The sequence below is a fragment of the Pezoporus occidentalis genome, unplaced genomic scaffold (assembly GCF_034315485.1).
Source record: "Pezoporus occidentalis ecotype Australia unplaced genomic scaffold, CSIRO_AGI_Poc_V1 ctg45, whole genome shotgun sequence".
NCBI classification, from domain to species: Eukaryota; Metazoa; Chordata; class Aves; order Psittaciformes; family Psittacidae; genus Pezoporus; species Pezoporus occidentalis.
In genome coordinates, this window is record NW_026915780.1 from 8945231 (window position 1) to 8963213 (window position 17983).

General features: G+C 41.2%; 1 protein-coding gene across 2 annotated transcripts in view; it reads right to left on the reverse strand.

Moving 5' to 3' along the window:
• Positions 1-11116: 11116 nt before the first annotated feature.
• The window catches only part of FHIP2A (FHF complex subunit HOOK interacting protein 2A), a 31745-nt gene continuing 24878 nt past the window's right edge, over positions 11117-17983 (reverse strand). For both annotated transcript variants that reach the window (XM_062635373.1, XM_062635372.1), the window contains 4 exons: positions 16735-16878; positions 13211-13351; positions 12008-12111; positions 11117-11924 (listed from right to left, as the gene is read on the reverse strand). In XM_062635373.1, coding sequence (XP_062491357.1) covers positions 11819-11924; positions 12008-12111; positions 13211-13351; positions 16735-16878 — 495 coding nt within the window. In that variant the 3' untranslated portion in view covers positions 11117-11818. The remainder of the gene's footprint in view (positions 11925-12007; positions 12112-13210; positions 13352-16734; positions 16879-17983) is intronic.

Below are 17983 nucleotides of genomic sequence, written 5' to 3' on the forward strand. Positions count from 1 at the left end.
TGCTAAAATCTCCAATATCAGGGCTTCAGCATCATTTAAATGTTGAAGAATAGTGTTTACCAACAGCCTTGTGCATATCCCCAGTCCTGGTTCCAGGCAGATTTTAGATCAAATGTCACTGTTCTTACACAGGAAAACCCCTCAAGCAGCTTTTCCACAGCATGGAGGGCATCAGGATCAAAACCAGCAACAAAACAGATGACATTTCTCATCAGAAGATAGAAGTGTCTGTCCCTGCTCTGTTAGAATCTTCTCCCTGGCAGCAGGAGAGTGAATGTTTCCTGGTGTGTTTGAACCTCTTGCTTTTCTTTTTTTTAGTTCTAACGTGTGTTTGTTACTGTTCTGCCCCAAAATTTGTTTATAGGCAAAGAGGAAACACACCTTATATATGAAGCCAAGACTTTACTGTATGTATTTGCAGTCTGTTCCAAGAGCCATTATCAGCCCAGTTCTAATTATTACAGGAAGAAGCAGCTTTGTCCAGGAAAAACATTTTCAATGCTAATAATAAACCAGTTAAAATAATTCCTCCTGTCTTCTGCCCCATTTCCTGTAGTGTGGCCCCTTCCCCTACTCCTTGGCCTCTGGGGCTGGTGCTGGCATTTTAGCGGTAGTGCTACTGCAGCAGCAGTCTTTGGCCAGGAGGACTATGATGTTCATGCTGATAGTTCTCTCTTTCTTGCTCTAAGATCCACTGGGGCTCATTTTAATGTGTTTTCTAACCTGTTTTACACCTTTCCTTTCTTCATTGTTCTGCATCACTTCTGAATTTGCTATGTACATCTTTTAAATCTGCTAGATATTATTTCTTTGTTGTTCATTATCCCTAAACCCATTTTTTTCCAGCTCTAGCTCCACGTTTCTTTAACTGGCTGTGGGTGAGTTCGTCGCTGTGGGGTCTCCAGTGCCCCATCTCTTCTCACTCCATGCTGTTATTCCTTTCCTTGTCATACCAGACCCATCTTTCTCTATACTGCATGAGTAGAGTGTGGAATTACAGCAACATCATTGCAATGGTAAGCAAAGTAAAAGAATTTAGGTATAGTCACCTGGTCAGAAGAAAAATTGTTGTAACAGCTCAACTGAATTGAGACAAAGCTGCAGCAGGTCAATAAATGTTCAGACAAAGCAAATCTGATGCCCCTTAGCCCTGAGGCCTTGCAAACTCAGCACATAACCTGTGGCCTGCCACTAGCAATGGCAGTATGACATAACAAGGTTACATGGCTGCATTATTATTCTATTCTTAATTTTCTCATTGTCTTTCTATCCAACTCAGACAAAGCTAATACCCATCACCAAAGGTAGGAGCTGCAGGTATGGGGATCAGTACAATACGAGGAGCTGGCTGTTGATGAACGCCTTAATGAAAAACAACTCGTTAAATAGTGCATGAGGGATTGGTGCCTCCTTGGCTATGTTCAAAGTGTTTCACAAAGCCTCTGGAATAAGTGGTACTGAATTAATCTAAAGCTATAAATAGGTTAATCAGGTGGAATGTGCAGCTGCTAAAATAGGTGAGTTACACAATTACACTGACCTTGGCTCATAATGGTCCAAGTTCTCTTCATCAAATTTCGGTTTCAACTCGGAGAAGATCTTTACCTGGCACCTGGGTTAGCGTGCTCTTGAAGTCCATACTTTGCCACTGAAGTAACAAACAACAGGGCCAACACTAGAGCAATTTCTAGGGGGTTCTGATAATTGCTCACGTAGCTGCTGAGCATATCACAGAATCCAAGACTGGTTTGGGTTGGAAGGGACCTTAAAGCCCATCCAGTTCCAACCCCCTGCCATGGGCAGAGACACCTTCCACTAGAGCAGGTTGCTCCAAGCCCCATCCAATCTGGCCTCGAACACTGCCAGGGATGGGGCTTAAAATATTTCTGTAAAAAACTGACTCAAGACTAAGGCATCAAGTCCCTTCCATCAGAGTTTAATACTTGAAGAGCTGAAAAGATGAATTGCACCTCTGCAGCTTGTACTTAAAAAAGTTAAATGAAGTCTATATATGTGATTCCCCTGTGACAGCTTCCTCTATTAATAGACTCATCCAGCTGTCACATGGAGCAAAAAGCATATTAGTCACTTGAAACCACAAACCCATCAAAATAGCTCAGATTACTCAGCACCACCTCAGTGTGTAGACAGTAAGCAACCTACTTAACAATAACTAAACAACTAGCAGGACAAGATGCAGTAAGCTGGGGTAAAAAGCAGGATGATCCTTGAAATGGCACTAACTGCTGCAATTGCTGTCTGGAATAGCATCATGTTATTTACAGTTCCCACACCTTTGCTTCTTTCTAAAACAAGTAGTGGTTTACAGGATAAGTATATATACCATAATCCCAAACTATCCATTGCAATGTACTTCCACTTTCTACCCCAGAAGTAAAAGATAGAAACTTTTCATGCTGCAGGTTTCTCCTCTTAGTCAAAGCCATCCAGAATGCTCCTTGTCAGCATCTCACTTGAGAGACAGAAACTGAAGCTGTGGTGCTGTTGCACTGGTTGAACAGATCAGAGTTAATGATATCAAGGCATTTATTTCTTCATTATTCTCTTTGGTTGATATTTAGAAACAAAAAGGCAACCCTAGTTGAGGAATCTGGTTATTAGAATCATATTAGTAGAGCAGATTGACATTTGGAATTAATTGTAAAAGGGGCAAAGGGTTTGCGTTCATTCTTGATCTTTTTGAACGTAAAATGAAGGTCTGATAAATCAAGTTTCCTGCATATTTGTCATCTTGGAAGCATCAAGGTTTATTGTGATTTGTTGGTTGATATCAAACCAGCTCTTTATTTAATGACCCAAGCTGAGATCATGGCTCCAGAGAAGCAGACATTTAATATATGTGGTGTGAAACTGCTCACACAATTTTGATGCATGATTTACCCAGTTCGTTTCCTTAAATTTCAGCAAGAAGTCAAGGAACAGCAGAAGTCTAAGCTGTTAATATAAGGTCTTATTCACCACCAGCAAAGCTGTTTTCTGGTATAGGGCTATGAGATTAATACTTCACTTATCGCTGGCTTAAACATGGATCTTACACGATCCTGACAAGTTTTTGCCTATGTAAGCAAGGTCAACAGATTTGGGTGACTGAATATTGATCACAAATTCTTCTGCCTTTGGTTCCTTAGGAATTTGTGTTTGATTATTTGAACAAAGAAGCACCAGCAAAACAATACACTTTGGAGCATTTGGAAATATGAAACACATGGAATATATATTTCATATTGATGACGTATGTTATATAAATACATATGAAATATGCTCCTCCTCTCTCTGGCTTATGCTTGACCTCTGTGGTAATGCTGTAAGATCCCCTCAGAGATTTACAAAGGAATGCATTTCCTTTGCTCCAGGACAACTGTCCCACACATGCCTCAGGCACATGGGTCCTCTGTCCCTCTGTGAGCCTGTATCAGATATGGCTGTTGGAAGCTCAGAACTGTTGCCAGGTCAGTACTTGTACAGACGTTCTTTCAATCAGAAGTCTGTATCCTCAGCAGGTTTGCTGATGGCACCAAGCTGTGTGGTTCGGTTGATATGCTGGAGGGAAGGGATGCCATCCAGAGGGACCTGAATGGGCTGGAGAGGTGGGTCAGTGTGAATCCCATGATGTTCAACAAGGCCAAGGGTCCTGGGTCAGGGCAATCCCAAGCACAAATACAGGCTGGGCAGAGACTGGATTGAGAACAGGCCTGAGGAGAAGGACTTGGGGCTGTTCACAGTATCACAGTATGCTAGAGATTGGAAGGGACCTCAAAAGATCATCCAGTCCAATCCCCCTGGCGGAGCAGGAACACCTAGATAATGTTACACAGGAATGTGTCCAGGCGGGTTTTGAATGTCTCCAGGGAAGGAGACTCCACAACCTCCCTGGGCAGCCTGTTCCAGTGTTCCGTCACCCTCACTGAGAAGAAGTTTCTTCTCAAGTTTAAGTGGAACCTCTTGTGTTCCAGTTTGTACCCATTACCCCTTGTCCTATCATTGTTTGCCACTGAGTAGAGCCTGGCTCCATCCTCATGACACTCCCCCTTTATATATTTATATACACTTATAAGGTCACCCCTCAGTCTCCTCTTCTCTAAACTATAGAGAACCAGCTGCCTCAGTCTTTCCTTGTAAGGGAGATGCTCCACTCCCTTATGAGGAAAGGCTGTTGTGTGACAAGAAGCTCAGCATGACCCATTAGTGTGCATTTGAGCCCAGAAACCACCTGTATCCTGGGCTGCATCAAAAGGAGCTTGACCAGCAGCTCAAAGGAGGTGAGCAGCAGGTCAAGGGAGGGGATTCTTCCCTGTGAGGGTGCTGAGGCACTGGCACAGGGTGCCCAGAGAAGCTGTGGCTGCCCCATCCCTGGCAGTGTTCAAGGCCAGGCTGGACACAGGGTCTTGGAGCAACCTGCTCTAGTGGAAGGTGTCCCTGCCTGTGTCAGGGGGTTGGGACTGGATGAGCTTTGAGGTCCCTTCCAACCCAAACCAGTCTGGGATTCTATGATTTCCCATACAGATCCTGCAGCTGGACACGGGTGAACAGAAAGCAGTTTGGCTTTTATCTGTACTTTTCTTACCCCTCCTTGCTGCTGAGCTGCCCAAACTGCTGAAGCCTCACAGTGAAAGGATTTGGAAGGATGGATTAACACAACAGGAGAACGTGCATCTTAAAACGGCAGGATAAACAGTATGAACATTCCTTTCCCTGAGAGGAAGGTAGAAGGAAAATTGTCTGGAAATACAGTGTCAATGGACATCCTGCTAACAGTAAAACAGGAGTCTCCCAAAACCTTAGGAGATAAAAATTCATGCCCCAAATTAAGAAGCACGAACTTGACAGGTGCTTCCTGTGGGTGCGGAGATGAGGGAAGCAGAAGTGGGTTTCTCAAGTAAGGGATAATGACGATTCCGAGAACAGGTAATTTGTTTCTTCTCTCCAAGGCAGCTCAGCATGGGGGAGCTCCTGGCCCTGCTAATGAAGCTGTGCCGCCTGCGGAGGGTAATGGGTGCCGCTTCTGTAAAGAGATTATTATGTGAGCGAGACGTGTTGTGGAAGGCTGAAAATTGCTTTTCTCAGATTGCAGCAACTTCCCTCACTTACAGGAGATGCCCAAGTGGATCACTCCAGCTCACTGCTCCCAGCAGAGCAAATATGAGTTATTCAGGAACCATCAAATAGCTGGGAGTCTGAGGATGTAAATGCCTGTTTACTTCGTTTCCTCATCAAGGGCTGGTTTTCCTCATTCAATGATTTGTCCAGTCTGGTTTTAAGTGTTAGGCTAGAGGTTCCTTCCACTGCTGGTCTAGCAGCATTCACAGGCAGGAAGTTTTCACTGACAGTGAATATCATTTTTCCTCAATGACATTCCTTCATTCTTAATTGCATTCCAATAAATCAGGCTCTGTAATTTCTTCAGTCTGGTGCTTAAGGCTTTCCAATCCTTTTTATTGGGAATTAATGATGCTCCAACCCTACACCATAATGTAACTATGCTAAACTCGGTTACCTCTGTTCCCTCCTCTTAAATCAGTTTAGTATCTAGCTGTTTTCTGCAGAACTTCCTGCAGTTTTGTAACAGATGTTATTACTCAGCACAGTGACTTACATCTTTGGCTGCATCGTCTCTCAAAACTGGAAATGGGATACTATGTGCCTTGAAAGATATAATGCAGATGTCTCATTTCTGCTGTCCTCAGTGCAAATTACTACAGTGGGTTTGCACTTAACCACCCTGGGTTCCCTGTAGAGAATACCCTTCTCAACAGCTGTGATTTCAGACAACTGTTCACTTCAGAATGTAATTCACCTTTTCTGAACATGAAGGTGATTAAAGAGGAATACATTTATCTCCATGTTCCTACAGCCTAGCACTGTAACAGGGTCCTTCCCTTCACGTGTTTCCGTATGTTTTAGTATGTAAAATCGTTTACCAGAGGGAGAGGACACCACACAAACCCCTACTTGAATTATGCTGCCATAGAGCAGAAAGCCAAAGCCAACAAGATGCACCTACTTCAGCAATGTTACAAGACACTGACAAAGTTATCAGTTCCACAGGGCTATTCCAGCAGATTTTATGCCACCAGTAGCATTTGTTGTAATAACCAGCAGGAATTTAATGAAATATAGTTCAGAATATAGATACCATCCTAGCAAGGGTAATTTAAATAGCCTGGAGAGGTACGACGCCACAAGATACATCTTTTTATCCTCAGGGATCCAACTCCAAAGGCAATGCCAAAAATCAGCCCAAACTTGTACAATTTCACTTTTCACACTTCAACTTCCTTTCTTCTTGGCATTCCCAGGAACCTTGTGACACCTGAAAACGTTAATCCACCATATGCTTCACTCAATTCCTAAATTACTCTTCAGTTTCCTCTCTCATCCTTCAAATGGAACCTCGGCTGATAAAGGATGCGTCAGGAACATATGGGTTTAGGCTGAAAGGGCTCACACAAGTTGTGACAGATTCATTTCTCTGAGCATTAATCCACTTTAATCCGATCGGATCACGCACCAAACTCTCAAAATCCTTGCGGCTTTGACAGCACCCATTCTGGTAAAATTTAAAGGTTAACAAATTCAGTAGATCCTGCACTACTGGTATCAACACTGAGAGCTCTGAGGGAGAATGTAAAATGAGTTAAAGAAATAGAGACCACACACTGGTAATACTCCAGGCTTTTCCCAACAGGATGTAGAACCCAAAAGTCTTGCATCAGAATGCAAGTGCTGTAAGACTACCATGCTTCAATAACCCAGTCATTTCAAGGATATCAAAGTAAGAGAAAGATACAAGAAGATATAAAATGTGCAATTTTGATACCACTTCCTCCCTGCTTGAGGAAGCAAAGTGTCCCTAAATCTCTAAATGCCTCATGCAGGCACAGCAAATAAATTATCTGGGGTGGGAGATGACAATCTCCAAGACCCACGAGGGTGGGGGAAAGCTATTAAAAAAGCTGTCGAGTGTATCATCTTGCTGTAGCACTCTTGTGAAAGATGCAAGAGCACTTGCAGCTGTTAAATACTGAGGAGAAACAGCTTAACATCCAAGTGTATCCCTCAGAGGGGATCCTACAGAGCGACAAGAGCTTTTAAAGGCAGATGAAAACCTGAAGGACACCAAAACTAGATGAGATACTAAGAAAAAATACCCCAAACCATTTAAAATATATAAAAATGTGTACAAACCCTGATGTATAAAAGCCTTCCTCCATACCCTGAAGGAAGAAACAATGCTTACTCACGTACATGCCATTTGTACCCAATTCAATAAACTAATGTTGTGACTGATGCACTCTGCACTCAAATGCAATAGAAAACCAAGGTCTTGACCAGCTGCAGTCTTGAAAGATATGAGGGCTCTTGGGAAGAGCAGACGTTAGTCTGTGTTCGGGATGATTCCATCCAGGCCATTTCCCTTAGCACTGAATTTTCATGGGGAAGGGTGTGCTGATTCACTCTGAGCCCCGCACAGCACAGCACAGCACAGGAAACAGGGTTATCCCAGAAGATGCTACAGTGACAGCCTCAACATAAATGAAAGGGCTTCAGGATCAAAGGCATGATGTAAGATGTTAAAACATTTTCTGTCTCAAGGTCATCCATACAAAACCTATTATGGATTCCATAATAATAGAAGCAGTCGCTTCATGGAAATTCATTTATTGTAAGATCCGTTTTAATCCTCCATGCCTTTTTTTTAGCACAAAAAGTTGGATTTTTATCACCAGCTCTTTCATAAAACTTCATATCGTACATCTGGTAATGTCGCTGTTTCAGCAATTCCTTCTTGGAAATCCCATGCCTGCCAAACCTTGGCAACACGGGCAGTAAGTGACCTACACAAAGTTTAATAGAAAAATTTTACTGAATATCCTCTGTTTAATGTAAACAAGGCAGGAGGCAAAACAAGGAGTATATATTTCATATAGTTACACTATTTTACAGGGCACAGAAAGCATCAGGGATCATGGTTTGAAAACCCAAGAGGAGATGCAACATCATATATGGATTTCCCATGTAGGCCCGAGTCTCTTACATCCTCCTTCCATTTTACCTAGCACTTTGCTTTAGTTAGTATTTCTTTTAGCAGGACAAATAGCAGTAATAAAATGCCACCTGTGAAATTACACAGCAGGTTATGGTAGAAATTACCATGCATTTACAAAGCCAAAGCCATGATTACTTGTGCCCTGTAAAATCGAGTGCGACAACCTTTACACTAATCATAGTGTATGCAAGCTCAGGATTCTGGTCCTTTTACATATATATATATATATGTATATATATACACAGGTGATGTACAACCAGACTCAAGCTGTGGTTCAAGTCACAGCTCTTATATTGCACAGACAAATACATAGTAGAGAACATTACACAGACAGGATCTGAATACCGGGAATATTATAGCCAGATGAGAAACTAAGGACAAACTTGTTCTACCAGAGCTAGTACATGGCTTATTACAAAATTTCCTGTATCAGAGTCTAAATCAAACACATACTGTAAATGGAAAAAAGACGTAAAAAATGTGTCTATTTACACACATGTGCATCAGGATTAAAATGTGGTTTGGATCTGCTTTTTGAAAGATAAACTTACTCTAGTATTACCTCTCAAGTATTCAGTCTACTACTAGCGGCCGTATTCTCTAAGGTGATACGCACTTGCATTTTCCACTGACAGCTGGAGGATCTGCATATGCTGTGGATTTCAGGACATGTATCTTCTCAGGTGTCCACCTCTGGGTAATAAATAACCACATACAAACACACGTACACAGAAAGGAAACGGGCACCTCAATGACATGCATAGATCGGAAAGGTGAAAACATGGACCTGGACTAACTTCTAACCTTCTGTTTTTAAAGAAAGTGCATGAAAAATATCACACAAAAACCCCACAATGAAATGAGTTCCATCCCTTAAAGAAAATTAAATCACTTTTACAAAAATAAAGGTCACTGTCACGGTAGTTCAGGGTTTGTAGGCAGCACTCACAAAAGCAGTTTAGGCTAAAGCAACCTGAAGGATTGCTTCGTTTCTATCAGGATAGATCCAGGTCTTATAAATTCAACACTGAATAACATTTGGTTTGCAAGAACATTGCCAATATTGCTGGAGAGTGAACAATCTCATCCTGAATGAGTGCTTATACTTACATCTACTTATTTTCCTCATGGACAAGCTTGAAGGAATTGTGCTTGCAGCTCCATAGGCTGTTTTGCATTAAAATGCCACAGAGGTTGCAGCAGTCCTTCCAGAGGCTGACTGATACAATTCCTCACAGTGCAATGAGCTTAGGTATCAGTGAAAACAATAACTACAACAAAAGAGGTGATGTTAATGCTTTCTTTTGAGATCAGACATCTCTTGAATGGCTTTATAAATTGTTATATTACTTGGAATGCTCTTGCAAGTTCTGTTTAACATTTTTCTCACTTTCTAGTAAGATAATTCAGTTTGCACTGAAATTGGGACATTAGAAGTATTTTGGAACATACACTTGTAAGGAAATACATAATGAAAATAGAAAATTTGAGGAAGAAGTAATTAAGCTCAAGCAAAACCAACAAAGACCCAGATTCAGTAAAGCACCAGCACCTGTGCTCGACAGCTTAACTTTGCTCATGTAAAAAACTGTGATTTAGCAGTCAAATTCCTGAAATGAAGCTTTAGTTTAACTGCTTTTCTGAATTGGGACCTTATTTATAACAAAAGCATGTATTAAATATCACTGCAGAGACACTTACATGTTCTAAACTATGTGTCAGGTATGTTACACTAACAAAGCTTCTAATATGGACTAACTGCAATAGACATCACTAAAAATTTGCTACTTTCAAGGTACGTTTCTAAAGACCAAAAATGAGAAAAATGTCATCTTTTTAAACTTTATCCTACGATGCTATTTGAACCTGAAAACACTTTGGGGCTAAATTCAGAGAAAAAGAAAAGTTTGAGTTTGCCACATAAATGCAATGCATTGCACACAAACCTCCCAGTTTAGGGAGCCTCTGAATAGAGGTTTCACCTGCCAAAATGCTTCCCCAGTTCCAGAACTGCTCTTCCCAGCTGAACCTTTACTGGAAGCTTTTACAGCAGGACCTTCTACATTGTTGTGATAAAAATAGATGTAGCCCATTAACTGTGACACTGCTGTAATTAACCTGCTAACTTAAAAGTCCTCTCAACAACCAGGTTCCATAAATATTAAAACCCAAGACCTCAAAGGCATAGATGGATTCAGAGCAGAATCTGATTCTAGGTACAGTCATGTAAATCCAGAGAAATTCTAATGACTGAGTGAATCAGTCCATATTTGCATATGAGCAATCACATCTGAAAGGGGCACCAGATGTGCCAACAGGGTAGTAGCAAAGATAAAGATAGGAAGACAATGTAAACACAAGGAGCTAAACTCTACCTTACCCGCCTACACTGTTGTGTTCATAGGAGGGGAAAGAGGTACTACACACTTGTGCAGAGTGGGACAGGTCTCCAATCCAAGCCCCACAGTGTGACTTAAGGTTAAAGCACTTAAGGTTAAAGAACCTGACAGTGCACACGTGGCAGTGAGCTGCAAGAACTGTCTGAAGCACAGGCTGCCATCATGCTAGAGACAGAAGCAAAGCACACTGAGGTCCGAATGGCCCTCTGCCTGAAGTGCAAATACCCGCCCTCGTTGATAGTATTCATAATGAAACAGATTCACTGAGAGACATCTCTGCATCCCAGCATTACGGAAAGCAGGAGAATATTTTGGTCCTGTAAATGGTATCAACCAAATTGGCACCAGTGAATCTTTTGCTGGGTGCTACTGCGATGGTTAGATAAGCAGTAAAAACACTGCTCAAAAGCATGAATGCTTATGCTGCCAATTTTCAAGGCACAAAAGATTCTTAAACCAATTCAAGCTAAATACCAATTTAAAAGAAATCAAAAATACTGTTTCAGCAACAACTTCTAATGACCTAGAATTAACTTCCCTGTAAAGGTGACGTAAGTCAAGCAACTAGAACTCACATGTAAAAACCTAAAGCAAATGTAGTTACGCAGACAACCTGAAGAGCAATCACATGGAATGACAGAGGCAAACATGCTAGGAACATGTACTCTTCAGATATATTTGTTAGAGATGTGATGCTGAATCAGGATTAATTCCATTGGTATTGATTTTATACTGATATATCTCCTGGATTAATCCACTGGGGAAAGAGGCTCAGAGTTGTCTTTAGGGTTCACCAGAGCAAAAATGATTCCTCATTAATATATCCTACTGTATATGGATCGGTAGGGTTCTTTTAACCTCTTCATTTTCAATAATATACATTGCATCTATACTTGTGATTTCCTTCCAACTGAAAAGAAAAAGAATTAAGAGATAAAAATGTTACAAAATTAATTTGCTTTTAAAAGTAATATGGTCACAAAAGTGAACTGGTGCACGTGAGCCCCAGAACATACAAAAGACCCAATTCTCTAAACATCGTCATTACAATAGAATAACCAAGGTCTGATGTCTGTGGTTCTTCATTCAGCTTTTGCAGGTCTTCACACAGTGGCTAGAAACGCAGTGTACTAGTTTCTCCCCAGACTCCTTCAGTCATATTCTAGGTCCATTTGAATCCCTCTCTCTTGCAAAGTCAACATCTGGTGAAAGCAACTTGTCTTGCCATTCTGCCAAATGTCAACCGACACTGCCAGGAGGAGCCACCTCTTCTTATCGGGGTGTTGTCAATAGTCTTTTCGACTGAAACAAGCTGGGTGGTTTTACAAGCCTGGCTGCTCATCAAGGCTGCTTATGGTGTAGATGAGGCATGATACTTCACAAATGCAATTGCTGCCAGCTCTTTGCAGAACTCTTCCAGCACAATCACGCCCTCTAGTAACGTCATGTGGTCAATGCTGAGGAAGAAAAAACAGAGAATCAAGATTCCAACCCAAAAAACCCAGCCATGGCTCTTGGAGAATATGCAATGTTTACTCACATGGGCCCTTCTGGCTCCAAGCCCAGCAGGCGTTTTCTGACCAGCAGAAGCTTGGGAGTGAAATCTGGGATGCGCTGGATTCTAACCATGAGGTCCCCAACGACCTGTAAAGTGCAATGCCATCAACACAGAAAGTTAACACCTTTGCAGAGTGTCTGGCAGCAGGGTTAAATGAACCTTCAATGCCCAGAATGCAGCCTCACTTCAGCATCCTCACAAAACAACATGCCCCCAAAAAGGAGGGGGGGTGCAGAAAGTACAAAGGACAGGACAGGAACTCCTGAGCCTTACCTGCCATAGCTACAAATGGTATTACTTATTTTAATTAATGATTAATTTATCTTAGTAAACGTTGACAGAAGCAATTGACGAGAAAATTCTTGGACTTAGGGAAAGCACAAGAGGAGAGAGTGAAGATTCTATTTTGAAATGGGGAGGGCTGCAGGGGAAAAAGGGAGCTAAGCCCTCTGTAAGTATTGGGCAAGCATCATTAACAGGCTCCCGACCAGCTTAATAACAGCTGGTGCGTGGGACAGGCGAAGGATCTCTGACTGAGGAGACTGCAGTGTGACAGGCACTCAGCCAGCACTTTGAGGATGCAGGTCTGGCAGGAAGAGATGGAATCAAGAGAGGGAAAGGAAGGGGATTTTGATAAATCCAGGACATTGCTGTCAAGAACAGTATTCATCACAGAAACTAATAAAGAGGATGAGCAGAGATATTCATCCAAGCACAGGATATTCAGGAGTGTCATTTGCTTGTGTGTGTAGTATCAAAACCATCTCTTTCCCCTCCAGGTGCAAACCTGTACTTGGCCTGTTCCCAAAGCACTACCCAATGTTGCCTGCAAGTGACAACAACATGACCTAATCCAGTTTAAAGCAACATCATTGCCAGGGGGGATACTCTGCACAATGAACTTAAGCGAACAAACAACTCTGAAGACACAGAATCATAGAATGGTTTGGGTTGGAAAAGACCTTAAGATCATCCAGTTCCACTGCCTCTGACATGAGAAACAGTCCAATGGCTTTGGCAGAAAGTCCAGTATCTTGATTCAAATCAAGAACATAACTATCTACTTTCAGTGGGAAGCCGTTTGCCAACTTAAACTACCCAGCAACTACTATCACTAAGCACAAAGCTAATAAATACATCAGTGCTGTATAGCCATATGTAGGTATTAACTGTGTGTTTACTCACCCTGACAATAACTGAGAAGAGAGACCTGCAGCCAGAAGCTAGGTTTACATAGGGATCCAAAAGGTATTCATGGATATGAGGATGGGGAAACAAGGCCAGTTTGGACAACACTGAAGTAACTTGTAAATTTACATCATAGGGCTGCAATAAAACAGGAAAACACAGAGCTCAGTTATTTTCATGCTGGATTCTTTTCATCCAGCCAGTGTTTGTTTAAACTACCAGAACCTTATATAAAGGTTTATGAATAAAGATCAAAAAACAGATTAGAAGTCAGGCCCAAACCCTCTGCTTTCTACAATAAGAATGATGTGAATATGACAGTTTGATATTAGATGTTATTATCTGTTTAATTGCTAGAATCACTTGAAGCTTTTGCACACTTGTTTACTTCAGGATAAATCCTTTTCCTGTAAAACATTTCTTCAGTTCAGTAGCTAAACAAATAGCATAGAATCAGCTTAGATTAAACATCTGCTTGCTTCTCCTGGAAAATACACTGTGAAGTATACAAGCTCAGGAAATGAGAGAGACAAATCCATATTTACAGCTAATATGGTATTTCTCTTCCTCTATCTTCAAAAGAACCATTGCAGAAAGCCCAGTCATCTTGTGGCAGCATGCTATGGGAGATGAGACACTCCTAGACTACCTATGGGAAGGTAGCACGGAATTCTAACTCCTTTCCCCAAATCAACCAAATGGAAGAGGCAACACTGTCAGATGCCGGAAAACACTCAACAGTCACATAGAAAAAAACAGTACCTAAATTTCTAGGAAAAAAAAAAGAGTTCCTGGCTTATAGGATTTACCATTCCAGTGAGAACCTCATTTCCATAAAAGCAAGTATTTTCACCAAGGCTTCTTTATGTTCCAAGTACTTTTTTCCCATCTTTGATTTTCTCATCACAGTGAAAACAGGTTGACATTTCAATTCAGCCCAACTCTGAAAACTAGTGGCATTTCCTTCCATCTATTCAGTGGTGGAACAGAATATGCTGACAAGAGATGGACAGACATTCCCTTGGTACACCCCTATGCCAGTCTGAAGATGTTACCAAATACACATAGTTTAATTTAACCTTGTTGATTTTACCTGAATCAGATTACAGGGCCCTCTTTCAATCTCTCTGACTGCATACTGGCAGTAACATCCTCAGTGGCATAATCACATCTAGGAGAGGATGATTTCATGGCCTCAAATTATCACCTTTATGCTCCCAAGTTAGCATCCTATTGCAGAATCAGAGAACAGATTCTTCCCTTCCAAACTCTGTAAGGTTTGGAAGAATACAGCTTCAGATTAGGACAGATATATTTAGATATGTCTAGATGTTTAAGCTCTCATTAGCCTACTCAACAGAGACCTTGATAACACTTGCCTACACACCAGCACCTCATGCAGTTTCAGATGCTCAGGAGTATCTGCTGGTCTCTTGGCAGTTCCAACAGAGGGTGGATGCTGTGAGATCCGTGTTATAACCAGGAACCTATGGGAATATCTTGGGCATCACAAAAATGGCAACAGATAGCTCAGTTCAGGTACCCAAGTCGAGCCTTCAGTCAATGAAGTTAAGGAAGCTGAAAGAGACACCTACATGCTCTTCAGTCTAAAAGCTCCAGAGCCTCCCAGAGCTGTTCTGGCAGAACTTCCACGGACTAGATGTGGGCACATAACTAATACCTAGGTTCCTTATTCCTCATTCATTACCACACACTGCTGCATTGCAATGGGAGTTGCCTTATAGATCTTTTGAAGTGAAAGTACCTATTTCTCCCAGTCAGTGGCAGTTATTTCTGTACTTGATATTCAATCAATAGACTCATCCCAACCTTCTAACAAGTGAAGCTTTTAGACCCTGGACCAGAGATGTTATAGGTAAAAGAGATCACTGCATTTTTGAGTTACTGTGGAAAACATACTCTGCAGACGGAAACACAAATTCCGTCCAGAAATCCATTCCACTGCCCACCTAGCTGAAATGAAGAAGGTCTTTAGAGCTGTCTGAGTCAGTCGATTCATTAGGAAGCTTTGAAGCCATGAGCATTATCTGGTGCTCACAAGAAGAGATGGAAACCAAGTAGTAACACATGCTGCATTGTTCAGACAGATTGCTGTTGGGATTTGAACTAATTGAGAGCATTAAGGAAAGCTGCTTCTTCCCATGGAGCTTTTATTTCTGCCCATATGTTGGTAGACTCAGTAACGCAGCTTTATTATCAGGTAACATGCTAAAAAAACTTATAACTAAAAAGGTTAAAACCAGCAAAATTTGCAGTTCAGGGAATTCTTACAAACTTCTTAGGAAACAATCACTTCCATGGAAATGCTTAATACTAACAGGAGGAAGAAGGTACTATCTGGCAGATGGGGTACTGGATTTGAACAACCTTGAAACAAGTTACTTCACCATCTTCTGTCAGAAACTAAGTTAATGATACCTATCACCTCTGCAAAGTTTTCTGATATCTACTGAGAAAACCTGGTAATACCACAAGAACAACCTGTAGTATTGTAACAACAGACATCGAACACGAGCTGTTAGTAGCACTGCGTCCCCACTAAAGGCTTTTCAACATTTTTCACTTTGAACATTAGCACCCATTATATCAGAATTGTCATTGACAGGATTCAGGTTTTGCTGTTTTGTACTGCTTTGTTTTTTCTCTATGTGATTTATGTGTTTCACTGTGAATAACTCCTAGGAATTTCAGGGGCTTGGTATGATACAGTAAGAATCCACCCCTTCTGATTCAAGCAGTGTATTTTAATTCACCTGGTGTCAAGAACCATTTTTGACACCACAGATCGTACCATTTTGCTTGACTAACCCAAATGTGTGTCATGCTGACAGGTAGTATATCAAACTGGGGACTGTGCTTCCATGCCAGATGCTACTTTTGTTGTAATCATACAAATCTGACACTACAGAAGTTACAGAAAGTAAAGATCTTTCAAGTTACAACTTCTGTGTCATTGCTCAGACAAGGTTTTCATACCCATGAGGCTTGTTTTTCCTATGAGCTGCTGATGGCCAGTCTTCATGACTCCAATCTATAACCATTTCAGCTAGTCTAATGTGCAGAACATGCTTACTGGAAACAAAATCCAGAGAATAACAACATAGGAACGGAAGTATTTGAGTTTCTTTTCTCACTTCTGGATTGTAAAAGTTGGTACTATCAAACATCCTTCTCCCCTAAACACTCACAGAGCTAACCTAGAGGCTACTACTGGCTTCCTGACCTGTCTCTTATTTCTGATCAATGAAACGTCTGGTACCAAAAAAGTGGCTAACACCGGTAAGGGAGTTTTTGTTCACTACATCTACTAAATTGACAATGCTGATCACTACAGCATCCTGCGATCTACAGAGACCTGTGTCAAGGACATGGGACATTACACAATAATATGATGCTGTAATAGACACTGCAGTAATGAAACTTCATGGGACCTTATGGTGATTGCCCCTGAGCAGTGATGGACGTATAAGAAATTGAATTAATAACCTGTTTTTCCTTACCTGATCAAGAATCCTGCCCATTCTTTCAAACAGGACTTTCAAAAAGTGTCCTTCAAAAAATGATGCTTCTAAATTGCACTTTTCCAAAGGTCTGGGAGATCCAGGCCACTCCCACCGTAAACAGATGACACAATAATCACGGAACTAGAAAAATATAGTGAGGAAAACAGACTTAAGCCTCCATGGAAATCATTTCATTTCCTTTTAATAGTCCATACACCTTAAAACCTTAATCTGTAGCTAAATGATAAATGTAAGCTCAAAAAGAACAGTCATTCTAAAGTAAACACTGCCAGTTTCTACGCAGGCACCTCATTTTCTTCCTGACATTCATGCTATTAGGGTAGTTTCAGAAACAATGAGTGGAGAAGAGAGCTCCCAAAAAGCAGCTGGGGCCAAAACACAAAGCAAAGGATACATATCCTGATCAGGGTTCCTCTAAAGCAGGAACTACATTTGTATACATTCTTGTTGACATTATGTTATCACACTTTCACTGAATTACATGTAGCTTATCTTGCTATCCAGTCTATATTGCTCCCTAATTCCTAGGACAGGAAAGGCATGTATATATGCAGGAGCTACAGATGAAAAGTACTTCAGGGCTTCCTCTTCCGTTTCCAGTCACCCACAACAGTCCTTCCCAATGTCTGTCTCTGATTTGCTATGGGCTGCCTGATGTCTCACTTTCAAGGGATTATACCTTGAAAGGAGCATAGGTCATAGCAGTGAAAATATGGAACACAGGAATAAACAGTAGCAAAAGAGAGATAAAACAGACTCGGCAATTCTTCACTGCTTATAGCTTACCTCCTTGTGCAGGCTCCCAGGAATAGAAATACGGAAGCAGAACAGCTATTTGGATGTAATAACAGCAATAGGCAGGGCTATTCTTAGGGGGGAAATATTTTATGAGTAGCCATAGCATTGTCAGGAAGTGACAGAAAGCAATTCTGTTCCCTAATAACTCCCAGAATACTCTTTTTCCCAAGACATGAAAGAAATACAAAGATGATATGTGTTTTCTGGCATCCAAGAATAGAACATAGGGGAATTTTACATCAACCTTTTACTTATTCTCCCTTTCTTTTCAGAGGAGACCACAGATAAAACAATATCATAAATACAGAAGTCTAAGCTTCCCATCTTAAACTGCTGATATCATAATCCAGGGGTTATGGAACTTTTGAATTACCTACTAACATAGTTCCCTCAATTACTCCACTCCTTTGCATAAATTTTTCTATTC